This window comes from Ctenocephalides felis, unplaced genomic scaffold (assembly GCF_003426905.1).
Source record: "Ctenocephalides felis isolate EL2017-DRISC unplaced genomic scaffold, ASM342690v1 CF-g0.4_SCAFFOLD_01886, whole genome shotgun sequence".
Classification (NCBI taxonomy): domain Eukaryota; kingdom Metazoa; phylum Arthropoda; class Insecta; order Siphonaptera; family Pulicidae; genus Ctenocephalides; species Ctenocephalides felis.
Window position 1 is genome coordinate 14,045,008 of NW_020538040.1, and position 25,985 is coordinate 14,070,992.

Sequence of the window (25,985 nt, forward strand, 5' to 3'; positions counted from 1 at the left end):
GTTATTCTTATAAATATTTAAATAATGATTCATAGGAATTGCAAATCACGTTGGGTAGAAATTAGATCACTATTACATTGTATACGTGATAATTTCCATTTGTATAATTTATTGTATTATGATTGTGGCAATTTTGAAAGAAATTGTTGTCGATTTTATTGCAACACACAGATCTATTGTTTTATAGAATTACATATGAAAAAAATCCTAAATAAGATTGTTAGTGAGTTATAGTACAGACGTAGAGCTAAATTTTCAAATTATAAGTTTACAAACTGAAAATTAAAAAAAAAAACTAGTGTGCATGCCATATAGTAATTTAAATTTTTTTAAGCTTTAAAGTTTTTGAAATATTTGAAAACAAAAATTCATTTTATGGAGGATTTTGATTTTTTTTTTTAAATCGACTTTTGTGATGAATTTGTTTTTGTTTTGAAAATTTTGAATTTTTTTGAACTCCTTGAAAATTTTGAAACCCATTTAACAGTTGTTCCATACTGTTGAAAATGTCGAGGACATTTGTTTAATAAGTGAACTATATGACTGAACTTTAAATATTATAAATCTTAGTATGGAACTAATAGAAATAAAAATAATTACTGTACTTATTATTAAAATCTCCATAAAATATCAGATAATTTGACACAGGATCTGCCTTCCCAAAAATTTAGTCAATTCTTAATTCTAAATTAAGAAATTGACTTAATTCTTAAGTCAATACAAGTGAAATGTTTTTTGACTCATTCAAATCGGATGCTCCGTTCTCTCAAAGACATTTGCCATCTTTTGCACTTTTTGCCTCATATCTTCGAAACTGTTCAACCTGCCTTTGCCAAAAACTAATCAATACGTCTTTCCATCAATAGGAATCAAATGTTGTTAGAGTTATTGAAATCGATTGTTCTTTGTTCTAGAAATCATCGACGAAAATTTGTATCCGCACATAAACACAAACGCATTTAGTTGCCAATTTTTGCACCTTTTTCCTCATACCTTCGAAACTGCTCGAACTGACTTTACCGAAAACTAATCAATACGTCTTTCCATCATAAGGAATCGAATGCTTTTAGAATATATGAAATCGATTGTTTTTTGCTCTAGAAATCATCGAAGAAAATTTGTATCCGCACATACCCACACACAGACACATACATCCATTTTTTCTAAGGAATACCAAATGTTCTGAAAACTTGAAAGGTAAAGATGCGCAAAAATTTTCATTTTTTTGCGATTATTATAACTTATCCTACGGGAAGTTAATAAGTATTAATTATAATTCATCGTGCAATATTTTCATCTAAACCAGAGGTTCTTAAACTTTTGTCTTTCGTGATTTATGATTGCGAATATCTCGACGACCCCATTTATGATTGTGAGTTTTTTGACGACTCCACACGTATAAAAAATATAAATTAATATTTTTAGATGGTTTATTTATTTGATAACTATATAGTTTTAGATTTTGTAGTAGAACATACAAAAACCTAGACATGATATTATAAAATGACAAATATTTTACATCGAAAACTCTCGCAACCCCATAATTTTCCTACTCATAGTTTAAAAAGCCCTAATCTAAATTATATATTGTCCAATATTTGAGGATTCCAATTTCTGATTCCGAATTCCTAGTCATTCTCATGTCTATATCCAATTTTTACCAATCTATTAATTTATCAACCTGTTACATATTTTCTCCAATTTTTCAGAATATTTGTTCGATCTTCTAACTAAATCTTTACAGTTATGTTAGTACAATAATGAAAGCGCAGCCTCAGTAGTACCATATAATACTCTACTCTCATTTTTTGTATCACATTTTTAGTTCGGCATTTTTTTCAAACATTTAGCTTAACGTGGATGTTTAAATACATTGTGATAAATTCATTCTTCTTTTTTATTTAATTATTTAGCAATGTCCGTTGTATTATAGCATCGTTGCAATCGTAACAAACAGATGATACAACGTGCGTTATGTCATCTGATGTGAGATTTACATAACGTAAAGTGCCCCTTTATTGTTTCGCAACATTTCTCTACTAATTGCATTTTTTTTATAAATTTCGCAATGGGCATTGGAAAGCTTCTGTATCTACAATAAATTTAATATTCAAACTATATATTTATAATTTGAGAGTGAAAGCATATTTCAAATATAAAAAAATGTAGCTAAAACTTGTTTGAGGTGATAGAGATTCATATATTATCTAATTAGATATGAGATATAATTGGATGATTCCTATTAAATTCTAATATGAGTCGTACAAATTTTCGACAAAACCAGAAATTTTCAAAGTACAGATAAAATACTTCAATTAAATGCATGAAACTCACTTGAAATAATAAAAACTTAATAATGAAATTAATAAAAACTAAATATATAGAACAAGAAATGAGGTATGCCATGACCATTTTTTTCTTATCGTTCGATTTAAGGAATTGTTCAGTAAACATTAAGCCCATAAAAATCATTATTAATTTTATAAACATTAATAATAGTTACTGATTAGTAAATTCTTTTAGAAATTTATAATTCATGTTTAGGGACCAATTCTCAAAACTGTTCGAACGATCGTTTCACACGTTAAACATAACCTCCAAAATGCATAAACCTCATAATATTAACTTTGGTTAACTGTGTTATAAAAGTGACTACAAAAAGTTGCACTTATGATAAAATTGCTATTTGTCATTTGTGTCTTTTGGAGGTTAGGTTTTATATGCAAAAAGCTCGATCGAAGAACAAAAACACAGCTTTTTGACAGTTCGTGACTACCAACTGATGCTATTATAGCAAATTTATAAGTCATATTTAGGAAAGAATTCTCAAAACTGTTCGAACGAGCGTTTTACACATAAAATATAACCTCCAAAATGCACAAACCCCATAATATTAACTTTGGTTAGACTTCACGTATGTGTTATCAAAGTCACTACAAAAAGTTGCACTTATGATAAAATTGGTTTTATGTGCAAAAAGTTCGATCGAAGAACAAAGACACAGCATTTCGACAGTTCGTGACTACCAACTGATCTCTAATATAACATTTATCTTTTATCCAAAAATTGTCTACTTAATTTATTTTTTTAAATAATTTTACCACATTAGATTTTCAATACGATTGTACGGTTGTTTAAAAATGGAAATCAAATTAAAAAAAAGTATTTAGTATAAAAGTATTACGATTGTAAACAAATATAATGTGTGAAGGGCGCTCCAATTATAAGGACAAATTTCAACAAATAGAAACAATTGATATCAAGCAGAAGTGATATCAGATTTTCACTCGGGATTATCAGATCATAAATCTGATATCAAGCGAAAGTGGCCTCCAGGGATATTGGTGCATAAATAATTAGGTCAAAATACTAATTAAGAATGTTAAAAATGGTAAATGAGATTATAGATCTCAAATATATCAGGTGAAAATAACCTTAGGGGCATTACTGCAAAAATAATTAGGAGAAAATACTAATTAAATATGTTAAATGCGACAAATAATATGAAATTATAATTCTTAAATATGACATCAAGTGAAAGTAGACTTTAGACACATTGTTGCTAAAATAATTTAGTCAAAATACTAATTGAGAATGTTAAAAGTGATAAACAATAGGAGATTATAGATCTTAAATATGGCAAGTGAAAATAACTTCTAGGAGAATTTCCGCAAAAGTAATTAGCCTAAAATACTAATTAAGTTTGTCAAAAATGACAAATAACGTGAGACTACAGATCATGTTTGATATCAAGTGAAAATAGCCTTTAGGGACATTGTAGAAAAATAATGAAGTCCAATGCTAATTAAGTATGGTAAAAATAAATAAAATGACATAGATCTCAAATATGATATTAAGTGAAAATAGCCTTTAGGGGCATTGCAGCAAAAATAATCAAATTAAAATACTAACTAAGTATAGCAATTAACATGAGATTATAGATATTAAATATATCATATAAAAGTTAATAGAATTCTCCAAGTGAATCTGTGATAGAACTTGTAAATCAATTTCCTATACTTAATTTTTTAATTATTCATAAAACGTAAACCAAAAGAATCACTTACTACGTACAATCGTTTTTAGCAACGTAATGAGTCGTATATTTCTCATCACGTATTCTACACATTGCCAAATTAGTCTTGAGACAATAGTCGTCATATGTATAATTAAAAAATTAACATAACAAAATGTTTGTCCAAATATTGTTCTTATCTAAAATCTGAATATGACTGATTAATCATTCCTTCCACACGAAGCAACTAGAAATTACATGTGCTAATTTGACGAATAAAATTTGAATATAATAAAACGTTCAAATTATAATGCAAAGTTTAAAGTCTATTTCGCTCAGGTTTGGTACAATGAAATATTGTGTGCACATTTATTAAGAACGTGAATAAGTAGAGAGTGTATTATGTAATATGCGAAAAAAAACGATTTGAATTTTTCCATTTGCATTTGAAAGAAAAGTTCGCTTGGTAACATGGATAACTGTAAAGCCAAAGTTATTTATTCACCGAAGGTCCTGCAAGATCAAATATTTCCTTATTTAGAAATTGTTCCATTCCTAATATAAATACATAACTCAAAGAGCCAATCGCTGGATTGCTTTATAATAAACATAGTACAAAATAATCAACACTAAAAATAATAGTCATCACCATAGATAATAAAAAAAAATTTATAGTGCAAGTTGACCCTTTCAGTACATTGCCCAGATAAATGTTTGGGAGCTACCATTAATTCACGTGAGGCTTTTAGGGGGGGAGGGTTTGACAAAAAAAATCACAAAATATCACGTGGGGTAGGGGGGTCTAGTAAGATATCATGTGTATTTATTTTTTACATTAATATTTAAAAAAAAAATTTAACATTTTCAAAAAAATCTAAAATTTTACCATTTTCTCCGAACTAAAAATACACGTGATGTTTGGTAGGGGAGGGTGTTAATTTTAAATATCACCACTTATCACCAAGGGGGATGCGGGGTCTAAAAATCTGAAAAATCGGTTACATGATTAATAGAAGCCTCCTTTACTGATTTAGAAATGTACTTCATCGGGTTCTAATATAAATGTATATAAAAAAAAAACACTATCATCGGATTGCTTTCTAATGGCTATTAGTAAGAAATAATCATTACAAAAAAAATAATAATCCTCACCACAGATTATAAAATGCTGATTCTTATTACTCTGGAAAAAAGAAAAAAAATTCATGATGTAGAATAGTAACCTACTAGTTGCAAATAATTTAGTTGTTCATTTAATTATGCTTTGCTCATATAAAGGTTAAAAAAAAAAAAAAAAGTTTTTTAACAGCGATCAGAAACTGCATGTTCTATAATGTTCTAAAACTTCAAAGGGTCAACCACTCTTCTTCATATAAAATATTGTAAAATATAATTCATCAGTTTTATTACTTGTTTTCAAATTGTTAAGGTGCAAAATATAGAAATTTAGCATTTTATTGGTGCGTATTAGAAGATTAAACAAGTTATTAGAAGTAGTTTCTATGTTTATCAACAAAAAAATTGTATTGTTTATACCCGACATATTTTGAGAGCTGATGTAGCAACAAATATTGTGTGAGAATACCTTCAAATAATTCTACGCAATATTCTTTAGAGTATTTTATCCTAGTCATAATTCATTTCTTACCATGAAATTTTATTTCTTTACTCAATGAAACAAAGCTATAAACATTTATTCACAGAATATACAAGTCACCTAAAAAATTGATACAAATATAAACATTTCATTTTTTTTATCTGTCTGCAATTATTTTTATAGACGATGAATAGTAATAAAATCAGTCGTAATTTTAGCACACACATTGTCTATAAAAAGTTCAGTTCGGTCAAAGAGTTCATATAATATTTTTCATTCTCAAGGAGCACTGATACTTGAAAATCAGACATAGTTGTATATGAACAATTTGTTAAAATTTGCCTATAAAATAGATATTTTTTCTATAAGAGATAAAAGGACCATAGAATTTAATTTTAAAAAAAATCGTTTTACAGTCATAACTATATTCATTAGCTAATGTTTATTAAAATGTGTATGTAATTAAATGATACTTCGTGAATAATATATACTGTAATAAAACATTTAATTGCTTAAGTGTATTCTTTCTTATCTAAATTGTGTTTTTTTTAGGATTCATTCCATTGTATTATTTCTCTATGTAACAAAATTAAAATCTATAAACAAATTAAAATAAAATAGATATATATTGGATCACTCGAATTTTTAAATTTGAATATATAAAATATTTGATAATAAAATTTGAATCGATATGTTTTTATAATTAAACAAACGATTTCAATACTTTGTTTTAAGTACTTATTAAAATTTACAAATAAATGAATCAATGATATAATAATGAAAATGATGTTACCAAGTACATACCAACGTTTATGTACGTTTATATGGGTTCCGCACCGATGTTTACACGTTAGCTTTGATATTGCTTTAAAAAATGTACACAATTTTCAAAAAAAAAAAACAAAATACAAAAAAAACAAAATATAAAAAAACACATTTTTCAAAAAAGTCATTTTTTTCAAAAATTGTTAAAATTTCCCAAAAATCAATTTTTTTCAAAGGTTTGCAAAGTTTTTTTTTTTTTTAATTTAGTTTACGGTACAAGAAGTTCTTTAATTTGCCTTAAGGCACGATGCCATGCGCCACTAGTTTAGAATTTCAATTCAATTACAATAAGAATAAAATTATGTATTATAAAAAAAACAAAAATTCGGTTGATGATATGTGGGAAGTCTACAAAAAATTTAGTGAAACTCATCTTTTTATTTTTTTTTTTTCAAGTCCAATTAAACCATAAAAACTCTGTCCATAGTCTAATCTATGAAGGTTTAACCGCATATAATATTCATAAAGATATAATATTCAAATTTGTCATGGATGTTTCCGTTCTTGTAAGCCGAATAAAAACAAAAGTTATTCTTTGACCTCTTGCCCTCCGGTCGGGTCTGTCGCACCGGAAGCATGGGCTTAGCCTCCCAGTTGAAATATTAACTTTTACTAATTAGCATTCGGCTTATTTATTTACGTTTGTATAATAAATACATTTGTAGGCATTTGTATATATATATTTGTATGTATTTGGTCGTAAAAGTTCGAACCTCGCTCTGGACAACCTGACATCGTGCAGTATTTCGGGCACTTCGGGTGTGAAATGGCAATGAGAAATCTCTCACACTATTTTTCCCTGAATCTAGTTGGAGTCTACTTAACTTGCGGACCTGCTCTAGGGCAGTACTACCCATTATTATGGAAATATTTATTCATATTTATCTTCAACGAGTCATGGATGTAAGTAGGATGTATATTTCTTTATACAATCCATTAATTTAAAATTTTTCTAATATTGAATTATTAGTTCAATTTCTAACCAAGATCATGTTCTTGATAAATGTCCTGAAAATGGAATGTCAAATAATGATTAAAAAAAAACTTCTGAGCTTTTTATTGCAATTTTGGCTTCTTTGGAGAAAACAATAGTACGAGTAACAAGTATTACTTCTACTTTACTTATAATATTTATGTTAGATTTTTCGAAAATTAATTTTCGGATTTGATGTTTTTTTTAATAAATTCAAATCAACCTATTAAGCATTCTTTATATAAAATGATAATTTCCTCACATTTATATTTTTGTATAATTCAAGACTTTTTGAAGAATGGATTTTAAGTATTTTTAATGTAGCAACTTTTTTTAATTTTATAATTTTTTAATCTAAATATTCTGCTGTTAAAATGTACAATTTGTTGTTTTATTTTGAAGTTTGTATTCCCACATTATGAATTTACAAAATTTGAAAATGTCCTATTTTTTATACTAATTTTGCTTCACAACTCATTGCTCATTCTGTAAAAATCCATACGCAAACTTAAAAAAAAAATTAATTTGCCATCTTTGCATTTTAAACCCAAATATTCAAGAGCTATTCGACGTGACTACGTTTCGAAAAATTGTACATTTACACATTAATTTTCAAATTCTTATTTTTACTTGTTGGGAATTCTAATAATTTTAACAATATTCATCATATCAAAATAACAAAGTAACTATTTAAAACATTTATAAATTGTGCATATTATAATACCATTCATTTCGTTTATGAATGTCTCATAAAAAGTATGTATAAATCAAATGTATAAGAAAAAAATGTGTCACACATTCAACAGTTATCTAATGAATTATCGCAATTCGTGACATTGTCGCAAAGTGACTCATTCATATTCAATGTAATACTCATCAAATTCATCTTAAAGATGCTGAACTAACTCGAATTGAAATTAATAATAGTATTTTGAAAAATTAATTACTTAGCCATATTTTATATAAAACTTAATCGCAATTTTAATACTAATCAATACCTTTATTTGCTTACGTATGTCAGTAATCATAAGACAAAAATTCTATGATCTTGAAATAGTTCCCGCAGTTGAATAACCGACCTTCAATAAATTTATAAATAATAATATATTTTTGGCAATGTTTTCTTGATGCTTGAATGTGAATTTCACGAAATATTGTATTTTTATTAATGAGCTTGGTGACGCTATTCAAATAAGGAACGACATAAAACTATTAAAGTTCAAGTATTATGGTCATCTTCACCATATATTTAACCTTACTTCATGTGGAATTTTTTTTATCAATGTATAAGATGACTAACGATTTGTGTTTTACATAAAATATACATAAAATGAAAGAGAAATGCTAAATTGAGCCATATTAGTTCAGAAATCTTTAAGTATTTTTTGTTTACTTACAATTACAAAATTCCATTTTGAATATATTTCAATTACAAGACTCTGATTTTTATCATATCTTGGAAAAAATATGTATATATGCATGTTTATCAGAAATCGTCACGTTTTCAATGTCTGAATCAATTTAAATAGTTAAAAAAAACATTCCATGCGTATTGACAATTTACAAAACAAATTAGAATGTGAGAAAGTCAGGTGCAGCAGTTTCAATAATAAAGAATAAAAGAAAAAAACAATTATCATAATATTTGAGATATGCGTTGAACGTTAAATTAAAAAAAAATATTTAGAACATATTGACAAATTTCATTTATTAATTTATCCATTATAAAATATCTATTTTAACATTTTGCATCATCACTTGCGATTTTATGAGTATGATTGACCCAGAAGAAATTAATCTTGGCTAGATATTGCTGGGTGAATCGTGGCGCAATATTGGAATCTTGGGCCTTTATTACCAATATTGTGCCCATATTGACTGAAGCTCGGTTTTAGATTAACCGGACAATATTAGTTTTAAACTTAAAGGAAAATGTGGGAAATCTATGCAAGAAGTTAAATTCAGTTTTAAATGGTTTATTATAAATAAAAATTATGTTTCCCGTCTGGTTTACACTTCTAACTTTATATTTACACGAATTATACATAATTTGTTAATGTGGGCGTAATAGCGGCATTTGTTGGACCGACCAACATTTTTTTTTAAATTATTAAACTAGGGAAATAAGTGGTATTTACGTGGGTCATCTATAATTATTTCATTTTGTACAAATTTGTGTAACTCATAATTTATATTAAAAAAAAAACAGTTTGAAAGTTACAAGAAATATAATAATTAAGCAAGTTGGTAATTCACGTCAGCAGTTTTTTCGATCAATCAGGTACCGCCTAAGGAATTCATCGGTGCATTATAACTTTCTCTAAAATAAATTTGTTCGATTAGAATTATGTTTTAATCACGAAATTATAAAGAATTACTGAACACTGATAATTTCTTAATTAAAAATAACTGCAATCGCACTCATAATCATCGAAGCGCGTCGGAAAACATTTATATGTCCGACAATTTCATATCAATCATGTCTAAATGTTCATGACAGTGTTTCATTAACAATAACAATTACGTACAAATTGGTAACATAACGTTAATTGCTATTTTTATATATAATTAAGTATTAATTAATATTGTTTTTAGTTTTTACAATTAATTTTGAACAAGAAACATGACTCGTTTGGTAGTAAGTCATTATTTTTATATGACTTTAATAAATGCTGCATTGCAAGCTTTCACAAAGCTCCAAAAACATTTTAGATGTTTATCAAAATGCATTGAAGTTTTTGCCAAACTTTGGCCAAAACCAATTTTCCAAGATCAAATTTGGTAATTTTGGGAAAGGTGTTTAGCACTATGGTAAGAGTATGGATGACCAGAGTATATATATGCATATTTTTAAAAAATATTGAAATTGGTGATGGAGCCAATAGTGCAAAAAGTACTACGACCGCTATTAGCTTTTTTTTACTTTTATTGCCATATATTTTCGACTTTTATTTAACACTCAGGTTCACAGAAGCTTATCAAACTCGCGACTGGACAATCTGACACAAAATAATATCCATGTTCACTTTAAAATATAAATGGAAATATGGAGGAAAAAAACCCTCAAATATAAAGGGAAAAGCCTTTCTCTGCATTGCTGCAAAAGCCATCACTATTAAAAAATATATCAGATTAAAAGTAGAGATTGCCATATAAAAAAACCACAAAGTTAAGAAGTATCATCACAACAACTCATAGGAGCCTTATACTCTGATATCTGTTCATAAGAGAAAAGAAACTATTATTTTAATCTTTCCGAATAAAAATATTGAATAATTTAAGATTAGTAAAAGAAGAAAAATTTTTTTGCGTATAATTATAGAAAGATATTAGCCAAGAAAAACCTTATACGCCTTCATTTTCACTTGAGTTTATTTAAAAATATAGATAAAAAAAATGTTTCATAGCACAGATAGCCTTATAAGGCATCTCTGCAAAAACTTAGAAAAATTAGAAAGGGACAATCCTGGGGTTGTCTTCTAGTCAAAATATATCACAAATAGAACGGAACAACCATTGGATTGCCTTCTAATAGCCACTAGTAAGAGCAATCATCACATCTACTTATAGGATAGTTAAAATTCAGACTACTGTTCAAAAATGAGCAAAAAAAATCTTAATTCATTTTCAGAAAAATCAATGTATAACAATCAACTGGACTTTTGATCTCGACTGAAAATGACGACCTCATGACCTACTAAAAATGACCAAAGCACATCTTTATAGATCAAGAAATTTTCCAAAACCTACAGCAATCGAAGAAAAATTTGAATCACATCAACAATATATTGTCATTTAATTTTGGTTGTCTAATTATGAATTTCTGACAAAGTTACCAATTATCAATGATGTGCACATCTAAATATTCGACTCTGTCACTTTCAGAGCAATGAACTCGGTACAGTAAAATTAGCACCGAGATATTACGAAAGTCTTAATAAATGAATCTAGTTATTCGCCGTGGCTTATTATGAAACCATGATACAATAAATTACCTAATCAACAAGGCCTCCAAGGCACACAATACGTCTAATAAGGAAATAACATTCGTATTCGTATTCGTTAATGATTTATGTAGCTATGTTTCGAAATACGATTTTTATAATTTTATCGCAGTCTGAAAGGACAATGAAGTGCAATGAAATAAAAAAAAATCTTTCCTGGATTTGGATTGATAAAACATTTTTACTGTCTACCAAAATAACGGGTTAGTCATAATATGATATAAACAGTGTTATTGCATTTCTGCAATAATTTTGTGTTTAAAATTGATTCAATGTACAGAACAAATGAGTCCCAGTTCAAAAAACATTACATTTGATCTGTTATTCTTGCCATCGATCTGTGTCCATAAAAACTCTGTTCAGTATCGATGGAACATTCATTTAAAATATTTCAATATAAATAGGTGGCACATAGATGGTACATTTTTCACAATAATATACAAAATTTACTTAAACAGTGTGAATTTTATAAAAATAAACGTGTTATTTGCATAAAATTTTAGTAACGATTAATGGAATAAGAGACATCGGTGTTCTCTGATTTTCTGAATTAAATTTTCTAAAGAAAATAAGTTAAGACTTAAATAAAATAAACACATAACATTCAAATAATATAATAAGTCATGAATAATAATTGTTTAGGAATGTCGCACAAAAACACTGATAACAAGATACAAATAAATCCATATCATTAAAAAATAAACTTTTCGTGGTATACATGATAAAAAGATTTCTCCAAAATTGCGCTGATTTGAATGAATTTTTGAGAATTTGTGAAGTACAGTCAAGTGTAACCATTTCAAGAACTTTGTCAATTTTTTATAGTAAACTTTGTTGCATAAAATAAAATAAGAACAGTGTTTTCTGCAGCAATCAAAACTGTTACATGTGTTCTATAAACTGCATTTAGCACTGCTTATTACTAAAAACGACATTTTTAGTAGGCAATCTACTGATTGTCCTAACTATCTGAGATAGTTTAATTTTTAATACTGCTTGGAAATTTTTAATACAAATTGGAAAATTGGAAATCTCTAAGAAATATTTTCGGTTAAAAAAATATTAGCATCTATATTTCCAAGTAAAAACAGATGTCTTTACTGCCTGACATCAGGCTGTCCAAGACTACTATAGAACCTGGAACTTCTAATTTTATAGCTCTAAATTCTATAGCTCTAACCACTAATCCACAAGGGAACAAAGTGGGTATCTTGATCTCGAACTTTGATTATTCAAAAACATGTATATCCAAACAGACCCACCAATAAAAGTTTTGGTCATTATCATAACTTTTTATAAATTTATACAAAAAAAGCAAAACATACCAAAAACTAGTTACATTAAAATACATAATTTGGAAAATCAGCATACATGTATCCATCATATATAGAATTCATATATACATACAAAAAATATTTGAATATTATTTCCAATTAATAATATGGACTTCTGGATTTGGACTGCATTATCCAGTATAACCTATACTCAAATATCATAATATTTTTAAAAGTCATGGACACTTTCATCTTGTTCAGAAATGGATACATATTAGAAGCTAAAAATGCTTATTTCAGGACCAAAAAACAGGCTTTTCCGTTGAAAATTTCCTCTTACAAGTATGGTGACATCATTACCGGAATAGTAAAATGAATGAGTAGAATTTTAGTTTGACCTAATAAAAAATTTATCACGTTTGTACAGAAAGCGTGTGACTATGAATAACCGAGACTTATCAACGGAATTGATAATAGGAAATAGTAGATGACTAAACGGCGATAATTTAGTCCCACACACGACACAGGAAGAGGGCAAGGCCGTACTTTGAAATTAGTCACATACTAATAGTACTATATTGTAGACGAATAATTGGATGTATTCTCAAAGATTCCCCGTAACATCATCAATAATTATACAAAGAATTCTATAACCTCCTCCTACTCTTTGAATACACCTATCCCCAGTTTTACACGTTTTCGATCTTACTTGTTTTTTTTTAACTTCCCGTAGGGTAAGTTATAGTAATCGCAAAAAAAAATCGAAAATGAAAATTTTCATATATCTTTACGTTTCAGAGGTTTCTGAACATTTTGGCATACCTTAGAAAAAATTTATGTATGTGTGTATGTGCGGATACAAATTTTCGTCGACGATTTCAGGAACACTGATCAACCGATTTTTATAATTAAAAAAAAATCGATTCGTATTGATAAGGAGACGTGCTGATCAGTTTTTGGCAAAGGCAATTCAAGCCGTTCCGAAGATACGGGGCAAAAAACAGCCAAAAACGGTAACTCAGTTTTCACGAGAACGGAGCATCAAAAAAAAAACATTTTATTTGAATTGACGAAACAAAAAACTTCAAATTTTTGGAAAGGCAGGTCCAGCGGTTATGGAGTTTCAATAAAAAAAATTAGAAAAAATGCCATTTGGCGGTCAAAAATGATGTTTAGACATATGCACATCAACTTATCAGATATTTTATAGAGATTTTGATAATGTGTATACTTTTTGTGTCATTTTTTTGGGTTCCGTACAAAGATTTTAAATTTAAAAATTTATGTATATGGTTCAAAAAAATTGTAATATGTATTTATAGATCACTGAGAGTCCGAAGATGGAACGTAATTAACTCCGAAACGTTGCAAATAAATAACTTCAAAATTATTTTTTTCTAAAACAACAAAAATAAATATTTTTGCCACCAGCCGAAATGAAAATATTTAAAAAATATAATCTCATTAAGATTATATTCCCATCCAGAAAATAGTGATTTAATATTAAGTCCAGTCAAATTGTATAGAGCCCAAAAAACTGCAATTGCGATTCTGATTCTTTAGGCCATTTTAAGTCGAAATGCCAAAAAATCGAAAGCTCCAAAGTGAATTTCGAGCCAGCGCAATTTTTAATGCAATTTTTTGCTATTCAAATATCAACTGCTAAAAAATCAAGGCAATCCTCAAGCCCCTCAAAATAATATGGACATATGATTTCATTTGACAACAAACTTTTCAATAATGGTTTGTTGTCGTGTTTCACCTATTATATCACATTTGACTCTCATAAGATTGATGAGATTTAAGGCGTAACTATTTACTTCAAAACATAAGTGCAATAGAATAGTTACATTATATATTCGAGAGTGTATGAAAATTATATTTTGACTATTTTTTCATAGTCTTTTTTATATATATTTGCACCTATTTCATCATGAAAAATGAGCAATTTTTTTTTGTTTTACTTAGGATGTCGAAATCGTATGCCAATCCATTGATTGGACATCTGGGTATAATTTTTTCATAATCATTATTATGTGATTTCATTATTGCTTATATGATATATCACACACACCTGTATGAAAATCGCAAATTTCAAGATGCTTAAGAAGATTTTTGAATACAAATAGACTTCACCATTTTATTGATATCAGGTCCATTTGTTTGTTATACATCATTGATCTAAATATACAATAAAAATAAATAATGAAAATACTCAATATAAAACATAAGCAGCAAATCTATTTCACACAAAATCTGTCCAGTTCATCAAAGACAAATTACGATTGAACTGAATTTATGTGATGTTCCATTCTAATTCTATTTTATTTCTTACAGCGGTCCGACGTGCAGAATCCATAGAATGTTATTACTGCACACAAACCGCACCGCCTGCACATACGAACCAGACGGCGAAATTATGTTCTGCTTTTGATGGTTCTAAAAATCTATTTGTCAAGGAATGTCCTTACAGTACCATGTGTATGAAGAAAACATATGAATATGAACCGATGGCAGGAAGTAAGTAAAAAAAAAGCAGGAATAAAAATAAATCATAGAGTACCGTATGAAAGTTTTTATGGTTATGAAGATTTATATTTGCAAATAAATTGGAAAGAATGCTATTATACAAGGGTGTCCTAGAACTCAAAGTCAAGCCAAAACTGGGTGATACTATTGATCGTAACTATCATGAAAAAAATGGAAAAAATATTTCTCATGTAGTGTGAAAATTATGAGCTTTTAAGTTAAACCTAGAGCTTTAGTCAAACTGCAATCAGTTTTCGGTTGTAGTTATTTTTTATTATTTTTGTTCACCAGAAAAAACGTGTTATTTTCAGGTTTTCACTTTTTACATAGAGATTCTTATAACCGACATTAAATAACAAGGCGATTACTATCTTTCTATTTCTTTTAGAAAAAATCCTTGCAACCCTCAGAGACTGCGCCCCACAACGCTACAAATACCAGGCCTACAAAGAAGGCGCCTGGCGCATGGAGTCTTCAATAGAAGAACCTTATGAAGAAGGTTGTCACGTAGACGAAAATACAAAAAATACTGTATATTGCTATTGCAGAGGATACCTATGCAATGGGGGCACCCCAAGCAAAAAGAGAGCACCACAAATTGATTTAGGAGGAGGATATCATACAGACGCCATGGCTGTTATTTTCGTGTTCAACGCAATGAAATATTTAAGGAGTGACAGATAGACAAAAAATTGTAATTTTAGACATTTTTAAAAGTTATTTATTGAATATATATGGCTGAATAGGAAGAAATTAATAATTAAAATCTTCCTCATTATTTTTTTTCTCATTGGCTTACCAAAATTAATACCTAAATCAAATCATAAATTATATACGTAATGCCCAAGCATTTCTACCTACTTGACCTTTTATCATATCAACTAAGTTTTGTTGAACGATTTCTACCTCAAAAATTTCATCATTCGTAGATAGTGCATTTACTATTATCCGACTGACTTTCTATATTATATAAATAAATGGAATTGATATTTTAAAAACATTGCTACTCATTGTTTTAATCTACAAGCAACCAATTATAAAATATTATCAAAAATATTGGTGTTAATTTTAAAAATTATAAATATATTCCATGTAAAATATATGTGATATAAGTATAAATGTATGTATATGTTATTACATATATAGTGAAGGCTTTTAATACATTTTTTTAGTTTAAGACAATCCTTATATGTAGATATTTATATATTTGGATGTATAATTTATTATGAATTATAATAAAAATATCGAACTCTGAAGTTTAAATTAAACTCTTTACATATAGGTACTATCGTTGCAAGATTGCTAGGAGCAATTGTGTAAGTAAATTAAGTGAGTACAGTGATACCCCGACTTACGAGTGACTTGACATACGAGTGTTTAAAGCTACGAGTCGCCTAAGGAGCGATTCGTTGCTTCGACGTACAAGCACAATTTGAGATACAAGCTTTGAGCAAAAAAAAGTTTTCTAGAAAAATGTTAATGGCAAAACGAAATTATGAAAAATTTTAATAGTTGTAACAATAATTTTCCTATCATAGAAATGTTTTGACTGTTTTATAATAGTAAATTGTTTTATTGCTAGTCATTTCAATTATATATTAATATTAATTGTGTAGTAACGATTTACTCATGTGAATATATCAAAGATTATTTTAACGTTTGAAGTTTTAATTACATATAAATTAATAGTGATAGTACAGTTATATATGTAGAGTTCACGTTCTTTGCTTTTTGACCATTTAGAAAATATGCATTATTATAACTATGGGCCCATAGAAAAAAGTATTGTTTCTTGAATTAAAGTGTGAGATTATTGAAAAATATGAGGATGTCGAGGATATACTATGTTTAAACAGAAGAGTTGCTAAAAGGTATAACTCCAGCTAAACGGCCTTACAATAATTTATAAACAGCTTTCTGAGCTCTAGAAGTTTGTGGGTAAAATTCAACATAAAAGGTGGCAACAGTTTGAGCATAGAAGTTGTTCAACGAAATATGTCTAACACTTTTCTGCAATATCATGAATAAACAGGAAAAAACAATAATTAAATTAATAAATAGTAAATTTACTTTTGATATTCAAAAAAAAACTGAACAAAAATCATAGGGATAGAACGAATTTTGACCCCTGTGGAACGAATATGGGGACCCCCTTTTTATATTTATATGGGGTCAATTGCTTCGAGATACGAGCGATTCGACATACACATATAATGGGGTATAACTGCAATTATATTGTGTAAAAAATTAATCCAAAATATTCTGAGACATATATATATATATATATATATATATATGTAATATTGTTTATAAGTTTTTTAATTTTTAATACCTTTCTATAAAGCAATATTTATAGTATTATCAGGATTTGCATTTTACATTTTACTAAACGTAATATAACTTTTGTCAAGTAGTCTGGATGAATGTACAACACAAAGCATCAACGTGTAACATGATACAAATTGTACAGCTTTTATGAATAAATTGTTCAAATATTTTTGAGCTTATGTGGTACCTATATGTACCAACCGAATCAAAGTTAATAAATTTCATTTCCGACATAAAATTGCATACTCCGTGCATAACATTCATACACCATTAAGCAATATTATTATAAAATAATAATAAAAACTCACCTTAGAGTTATTCTCTACTAAACACAAGAATAAGACATCCTCCCTGCGTAATCTTATGGCACTGTGCAATGGTTGGCTTGTTTTGTTCTTTAACATTTGATACAATGATGGACCAGACAAGTGTGCAAAATCTTCACCTACATTAAAAATAATGCACGGTTAAATAAAAACCATTACCACTAAACTAATCTACATATTACCATATGTTTACCTGTCAAATCATCCCAATAGGCACTAATAACACCAGAAGCATGTTCTCTCAATTCTTTTGCATCAATCTCATCAGCCGCAGTGTAAAATTTAACACAAGTTCTAACATTAACACTAGCAATTAAGCTTCTTTCACATTGAACTCTCAAAGAAATTAAACGAAATGAATGTGCTGTTCGCATAAGTTCTAAAGCAAAGTTGCTATCACCTTGCCGAAAATCAATTATATCTGTATAAAGCCATCGCATTAAAGCAACTGCTATGTTAGATGAAATATGGGACCAATCTGTAATAAAAAAATGAAAAATGATCAAATGTAACATACAATTTTAAGAAATATTCAGTTTCCTATACAGATTCTACTTAGAAACTAATATATAATTACAACTATTATTTAAATGGAGTTACAACATACATGCAATATTGCATGTCATAATATTTATACAATATAAATAAAATGATGCCTAATATTGGTAGACACACTATATTGATATTGATATTAATATTGATTGAATGATTGATTGAAAAAAATGTATATATAATAAATATACAAACCCAATTCACTAATATTCAATAAATTTTCTTTACTCCATTCGTCAGAACGAGCATTTAATACGAATTTGTGTGCAGGTACAACTTTATCTGCTAGTTTGATTTTTATGTCTGAGTATGTTTCATCATCGTAAAGAGTGGCTACTGTCATGAACAAATTAGAAACAAAACTAGCATCTTGACTTTCACTATTTTGTGCTGCTAGAGAATTGTACTTTCTTTCTAATTCGTTGTATTGGGTTTGCAGTTTCGTATACTCTTTCTTGAGTAAACTTAAGTGCTCATTCACTTTTGTTAAAGATGAAGCTGAAAAGAAATAATAATTTATAGTATGTGGTAAATACTCTAGTACAAATTGGAAAGGATTATTTGTTTCATTTTATTAGCTAGTAATGAAAGGACATACTAATGCAATAATAGTGATGATGAAAATAAAAGAAACAAGATGTCTAACGTAAATGTGTAAACTAGAAAAATCTAATATTGATTTATTGATGACGATCCAAGTTCTTGGACATGTTCGACAAAATTATATTAATCAAAACACATTGGGGGTTTGGTGCAAAACTATTAATAATTATAAATTAAAGAGATAAGAATTTTAGAACTGTCAAAATTCCATAAAGTGGTCTTGTTCTATGCACTGAATTTAAACTGTTTCTACAGAATATTAAAGAACCAAAGAATTTGAATATCAGGAATGTAATATATGAAACATGAGGACATCAAATTTTTAATCATAAATATTCATGAGACCAGTATGACAAGTAATGTGACAAAAATCATAATTAACTAACATCATCGACTTCAAAGTCAGTATATTAGTGTTAATTTAAGTGGAAACGCCCCCGATGACGTTTAATGATTCTTATAAGAATTTTGTTAATAATTTAATAAAATAAACATACCCATTATGAAATACAGTTCGTGGAGATAATCTCCACTTCAGTTTTACTTAAAACGTATTAAATATATTGCACAACACGCCGGTTAAATATTAGTAAACATTACGAAAAAAAACTGTTTTTGATCTGTCATTATTTGTGCAATGTTCACAGCTCCAAAGAACGACGTTTATCGATAATTTGTCGCATATCGATATATTCAGCCATATTGAAATTTTGGCGGCAGTTTCAAATTTGTTGTTTACTGATTGTTAAAAAATTATTTATGTATAAAAGAAATACTGTTAGATTGACAAAAATTGAAAAATAGTATATGAAAGAAGTGGAAAATATATAGTACAAAAAATTAATGGAGTAATAATAAGTAATAATTAAATAGTTTTTGATATAATAAAATTAAATGTATTTTTAAAACTATTAAATTATTAAAGGTTTCAGTTATATATGTATTATGAAGTGCAAAAACTGCAACATTATAACTAATAGTACAAAAGTGATATAGAGAGAACAATTTGCGAAATACATTGAAATAGAGGCGGGAATAGCTCAGTCAGTATCATGCCCGACTTACACACGCCAGAGGTACTCGGTTTGAGTCCTGATACTGAATTAGAATCATAGATAAGTAATCATCATTCGATTTGTTGGATTAAAATTAAGTAGAATTTGAATAGTTGATTTGAGATAGTACAACATTAGATATTAGAAGAAGACGCAAGGTTAGAAGAAAAAGAAAAATGAAGAAGTAAGTTATAAAGAAAATTGGATAGTATAGGAAATATTAAGAGAGTATATGATATAACAAAATTAGTAAAAAATTTAAAAAGAAATGGCTAGATGCTCTAAGTAAGCAAGGCTGCTAATAAAAAGAATTAACTAGTGGTGCTTGACATCGTATCTCCAAAAAGGCTGGAAATGCCTTTATAAAAAACTAATCAGCACGTCTCCTTATCAATACAAACCGAATATTTTTTGAATCATTCTAATCGGATGCCCGGTTCTTGCAAAAACCAAGTCTCCATTTACTGCACATTCTGCTTCATATCTACGAAACGGCTAGACCTTCCTTTGCTAAAAACTAATCAGCACGTCTCCTTATCAATAGTAATCGAATGTTTTTTGAATCATTCAAATCGGTTGATCAGTGTTCCCAAACATGTGGACAATAATTGTATCCACACATACATACGCACACACATCCATTGTTTCTAAGGTATGCCAAAATGTTCAAAAATCCTGAAACGTAAAGATATGCAAAAAAATTATTTTCAATTTTTGGACGATTACTAAAAACGTTGAAATATATTTATATGAAGGATAAATAAGAAAAATAAATAATTTAATTTTCTTAGCTTAACATGCGCATTATAACTTTGACGTATAAATTATCGACGAAAAACTACAGGTCAATAGGTCATTTAAATTGATAACTACGAACATGTGAAAGTATTTGTTTCTAGCAAAAACAGCACCGAATTGAATTGAATTTTAATATTTATTAAGAATATTTTACGAATAAAAATAAATTTCTAAAGAATGATGAATAAATATTTAAACCGCACTTTTTATTTGGCTACGTTTGCGTCAAGAAATCTTCTGAAGACAAACCTTCTAAAAAGATTATGAAAACTAGGAGAAATTAAAAACCAAACATTAAGAAACCATACACAAAACAAAAAAAACGATGAAGTAATTCGAACTCCTATAAAAAAAAGGTAAATTATATTTATTTCGCTTAATGAAAAAGTCTCCAAAACTTCCATACATTAGAATTTCTGCTATAAATAATAAATATATAATAAATAAATATTATATATTTATCAATTACATATTATTTATAATAGTTAAGATGTTCTTATTCTAATTTTATTGCAGTTTTCAATGTATGTATTTAAATTAAGTGTTCTTCTACAATTCACTTCTGGTGTTATAAGTTTAGATAAGGACATTTAAAAATTTTTGACGTAAAACTTCTCCAATTTCAAAATACCGAAATCAAAAGCTGTTATAATCAGTATGATTTGATTCTTATAAACAAAAACAAGTTGTCTTTAGAAAATATTGGTTAACATGCGAATTATACAAGATAATTCTAGTGTGAGTTTTCAAAAAAAAAAAAAAAAAAAAAAAAAATAGAAAAAATTTAATAAGGACATCTAATTTTTTCGTGCAATTGAAAATGAATGCTCTAAGCTAAATTAAAAAATCTGGAAATTACCAAAAATAAAATTAATCGGGATAAACCAGAATATTAAATATAATTAACTAAGATACAATTAATCAGTATTAAACCAGGATAATTTTCTTGAACAATAGGCATAGAGATAGTTTAAAACCGTTAATATTTAATTTACTATCTGATTTAATTTTTTAGCAAATCTGTATTATTATTAAAATTTAGTGCAAATATGTATTTGAAAAAAAAAATCTGAAGAATAGCCATAAAATTAAGTGAAAGTAAACAAAAAAGTCCAAAATTTTCCGAACTTGTTATTAGCAAAAATGCAAGTGTTATCTTGCTAATATAAATAAAAATATAAATTGATCATCAATAAAAAAAACTTTCAACGTCGAAAAATGTTTTATAGAAAAATTATCAATTCTGTATATAATAGAATATGCTAATACTGCAAAATCCTGTTAAGACAATCATGTTTAATATGATTTTTTTCATAATATGCTAATTTTAACCTGTCCTTGGTGTTCGAAAAATATTGTGCCTATCCCGCATAATACGCTTTCTCGCTTAAAATACGTTTTTGGCCAGATTCTTGAATAATCTTCTTAACGAAGTTTTACCTATTATTTAGTTTAGTTATACAATATGTTTGCACTTTCTGGATCATTTCAAATTATGCAGTATACAATTTTACTACTTACTAAAAAAATTGTCAAAATATATTTTTGTTAAAAAAATAAATTACACGAATCTAACAATTATTATTTTATATCATATAGCAATCAAAAAATGGTAATAGCTATAATAACATAAACAAAAAATAAATGTTGTAATAAGATAGGAAAAGTAAATTAGGTTTTACTCCATATAAAGGAGCCTGTGGGTTTAAAAATTTAAAATAAATTTATTTAAAATAATATTTTACCATTTTAATAATTGTTGTGATATTTTAGTATGGAAGAGTGAACTTGCTCGATCCGTCTTTACTTCTACGTCCCGAACAACGTTTCGCCAAAAAGGATTTGTCCTTATTCAGGGACTATTCTGAAGATGACACCGATCCTATAAAACGTCGAGTGAAGGAAACTTACCGGTTGATGCACGTCAACCAGACTGTTGATTTCGTTGAAGGTGAATATTACAAAATTTATAATTCAAAAATAGCAATTAAGAAAGTTTTTGAAGTTATAGTTATCAAAAAAAAAATTAAATTTTCTTTCTGCAAAATACTTCTTCACAATCTGAAAGCACATTTTAGAAGTATAATATAGACTGAGTTTCAATCCATTTATCCAAAAATTATATTTTCACATTTTTTTTTAAGATCGAATGAAGAAATGGTTAACTTTTTCGCATTTTCGAAGCGACATCCGTTCAGCTTTGGAACGTTTGAATTCCTTAGTCGACGAATCAGATCCTGATGTAGATGTTCCCAATATTGTCCATGCATTCCAGACAGCTGAACGTATCAGGAGCGAACATCCTGACAAAGATTGGTTCCATCTGGTTGGCCTCATTCATGATTTAGGAAAGGTAAAAAGAAGTCAAAGATTAAATGACTCTACACCATTCAGTAGAAATACTAGGATGTTTGTTATAATTGTGAGCTCAAATAGGTTCCATCAAGCTCGTTAAAAACTTTTTTGTAATAATTGACTATTTCTATAGAACAGTTTTTCAATGTTCAAACTCCATTCAGGATTTTTGACAGAAATCTTTGCTTAAATCACCTGTTAATTGTAAGGCAGGTGAAGTCTTATCAAGTATCGTCAAATGGCTTCTAAATCTTTGAAATCAGTACAAGTGATTGTCAAACATGTTTCTGAATAATGTGTTTTCTGTAATATAATTATTCTTAAGATAATTAATTCTTTGTTTTATCATAACTTTATGGAATTTTACAAACACAAAATTAAAAACAATGTTTTTCTAGGTGATGGCGTTTTACGGAGAACCACAATGGGCATGTGTCGGTGACACCTTCCCAGTAGGTTGCCTCTGGGCACCAAGCATCGTCTATGGACGTGAAAGTTTTAAAGGGAATCCCGATGAAAACGATACAAGATATAAGTAAGCCGAATTCATAAAACAAAACACTTTCCATTTTTGTATCATGAGCTATTATCTTATCCTCCATTCTAAATTCAGGAGACTTGCATCACCAGTAATAGTTCTTAGGGGGCGTCCATTAATCACGTGAACCTTACAGCAGGAGGGAGGAGGGATTGACAAAAAATCTTTGAATATCACGTAGGGGAGGGGGTCTAAAAAAAATCTAAAATTTTCAAAAAAAAAAAAAAAAATTTTTACGTTTTTTTCTAGGTGCAAAAAATACACGTAATATTGTGTGGGGAAGGGAGGGTATTTTTAAGTATCACCACAAATCACCAAAGGAGAAGGGGGAGGGTATAAAAATTCTTAGAAAATTGCTCACGTAATTAATGGACGCCTCCTATTTGGAAACACTGATAAAAGTACTAATCGGAATAAGAGAAAAATTCTACATATGTACACCACACATATTATGTAATTTCATAATGCCTTAATTTCTTATTGTATATCACAATATCATCATAAAAATATTTTGCACTAAATTACCCAATTACTCTAGTTCATCTCCCACTATTTTAGATGACAACAAATTAACTATTATTTTACCACTAACATTTTCTCCTAGTACCTTGTACGGAAAATATACTCCAAACTGCGGTCTGGACAACTTAACAATGTCTTGGGGTCATGATGAGTATATGTACAGATTCCTCTTGCACAATGGGTCAACGCTGCCTGAACAAGCCCTAAAAATCATTAGATATCACTCCTTTTATCCATGGCATTCCGGAGGAGATTATGAACATCTGTGCTGCGAAAAAGATGAAGAAACAAAAAAATGGGTCCTGGAATTCAAGTAAGAGAATAATTAATTGATTAAGATAACAAAAATGTTTTAGAGCAACTTGAACCTGAATTATGAGTCTTATATTAACCCTTTCGCTACGAGCGTCGTTTATGGACGACATCCGCTTTTTGAAAATACTCGATTTTTTTAAAAATTTATATATTTTGAAATCTTCCAAGGTAATGTTTTTTTTTTAAATTTATATATTTTGAAATCTTCCAAAATAATGTTTTTAAAATGATGAAAAATTTCGAAAATTTGAATTTTTTGAAACTTTACATTTTGTTTGTGAAAGCATTTTTTGCACACCGTCTACACAAGCAAAAGGTTCTTTGAATTAATCTAATCGGATGATCCTTTTTTGCAATTACTATAACTTACTGTACGGGAAGTTAATTATTGAGACTTCTAATTTGATATTGTAATATTTAGTTTCTTTAGAAGTGTAATTTTTAATTTTAAAATGTATTTTCCTTGGTAATGATTGGACAGCAGCGTCACTCCTGCGAAAAACACTCTCGTAGCGAAATGGTTCATACATATTTTTTTTATATAATTCTTATATAATATCTTATTAAATAAAATTAATAATATACGCAAATAATGATTTAATCTCTATATCTTATTTAGCAAATATGATCTGTATACAAAAAGTGAAGAGATTCCAGATATTGACAAACTTTGGCCTTACTATCAAGGACTTATCGACAAATATATTCCCGGAATTTTAGAATGGTGAAAAAAATATATCATTGGGTTTTATTAATAGAAAAATTCAGAAAATATTTATTTATTAATCGTAAGTAGATGCAAAATTTGTTTGTATTATATGTCTAATTCATTAAATGATGAGATAAGAAATGCAATTTATAAACTTTATACCAAAAAATTGATAAATTATATATAGTTGTACTATTTATACACAATTATGTTTATTATTTATTGATGGACAAATTGTAGTGAAAAGATAAAAAAAAATAACAAAAGCTAGAAAGAATTTCGATGTTTTTCAAACATACCCTATATGTAATGTTGGATTTACTTTAGTGAATTATTTGTAAATATTTTAGTGTTCGTTATTCTTCTAAATCAAGCTTTTATAACTATCTTTTTTGAAAACCTGTTATTTAATTTAATATTTCTGCTTTTAAAATGTTTTTTGTATATAGAGACAAAAATCTCATATAATAGCTACGTGACCTTTCTACTAATAATAAGTAAAATTTTATTCTAAAGATGCATCAACAAAAATATTTATTATAAAAATAATAGATTAATAAATTAACTAATAATAATATAATAAATGTACTAGTTATAAATTAACCTACTGATTCAATAAAAAATGTATATCTATACCTTATGAAGATGTTTAATTTAAAAAAGACCT

At 27.9% G+C, this 25,985-nt stretch overlaps 2 protein-coding genes across 4 annotated transcripts in view; one reads left to right on the forward strand and one right to left on the reverse strand.

Annotated features, from left to right (window-relative positions):
• The window catches only part of LOC113377273 (rabankyrin-5), a 56,820-nt gene extending 37,184 nt beyond the window's left edge, over positions 1-19,636 (reverse strand). For both annotated transcript variants that reach the window (XM_026617530.1, XM_026617529.1), the window contains exons 1-4: positions 19,524-19,636; positions 18,619-18,921; positions 18,065-18,349; positions 17,854-17,990 (exon numbers count right to left, since the gene is read on the reverse strand). In XM_026617530.1, coding sequence (XP_026473315.1) covers positions 17,854-17,990; positions 18,065-18,349; positions 18,619-18,921; positions 19,524-19,527 — 729 coding nt within the window. In that variant the 5' untranslated portion in view covers positions 19,528-19,636. The remainder of the gene's footprint in view (positions 1-17,853; positions 17,991-18,064; positions 18,350-18,618; positions 18,922-19,523) is intronic.
• Positions 19,637-21,567: 1,931 nt separating this feature from the next.
• Positions 21,568-25,443, forward strand: LOC113377914 (inositol oxygenase). 2 transcript variants are annotated; one of them, XM_026618369.1, is made up of 6 exons: positions 21,568-21,617; positions 22,653-22,830; positions 23,024-23,232; positions 23,633-23,769; positions 24,377-24,607; positions 25,229-25,443. In XM_026618369.1, the coding sequence occupies exons 1-6, from the start codon at positions 21,591-21,593 to the stop codon at positions 25,335-25,337; spliced, it is 891 nt and encodes a 296-aa protein (XP_026474154.1). In that variant the 5' UTR covers positions 21,568-21,590; the 3' UTR covers positions 25,338-25,443. The 2 variants fall into 2 exon arrangements, with proteins under 2 accessions (XP_026474154.1, XP_026474155.1); XM_026618370.1 differs by having other exon boundaries at positions 21,591-21,615; positions 22,663-22,830.
• The last annotated feature ends 542 nt before the right edge of the window (positions 25,444-25,985 follow it).

Excerpts from the sequence above, each read along its gene's own strand:
- LOC113377914 (XM_026618369.1), top strand. The coding sequence starts at position 21,591 with ATGCGAATTATACAAGATAATTCTAGT. Across the intron at positions 22,831-23,023 it reads GACTGTTGATTTCGTTGAAG|ATCGAATGAAGAAATGGTTA; the intron begins GTGAATATTACA and ends TTTTTTTTTAAG. Across the intron at positions 23,233-23,632 it reads TCATTCATGATTTAGGAAAG|GTGATGGCGTTTTACGGAGA; the intron begins GTAAAAAGAAGT and ends ATGTTTTTCTAG.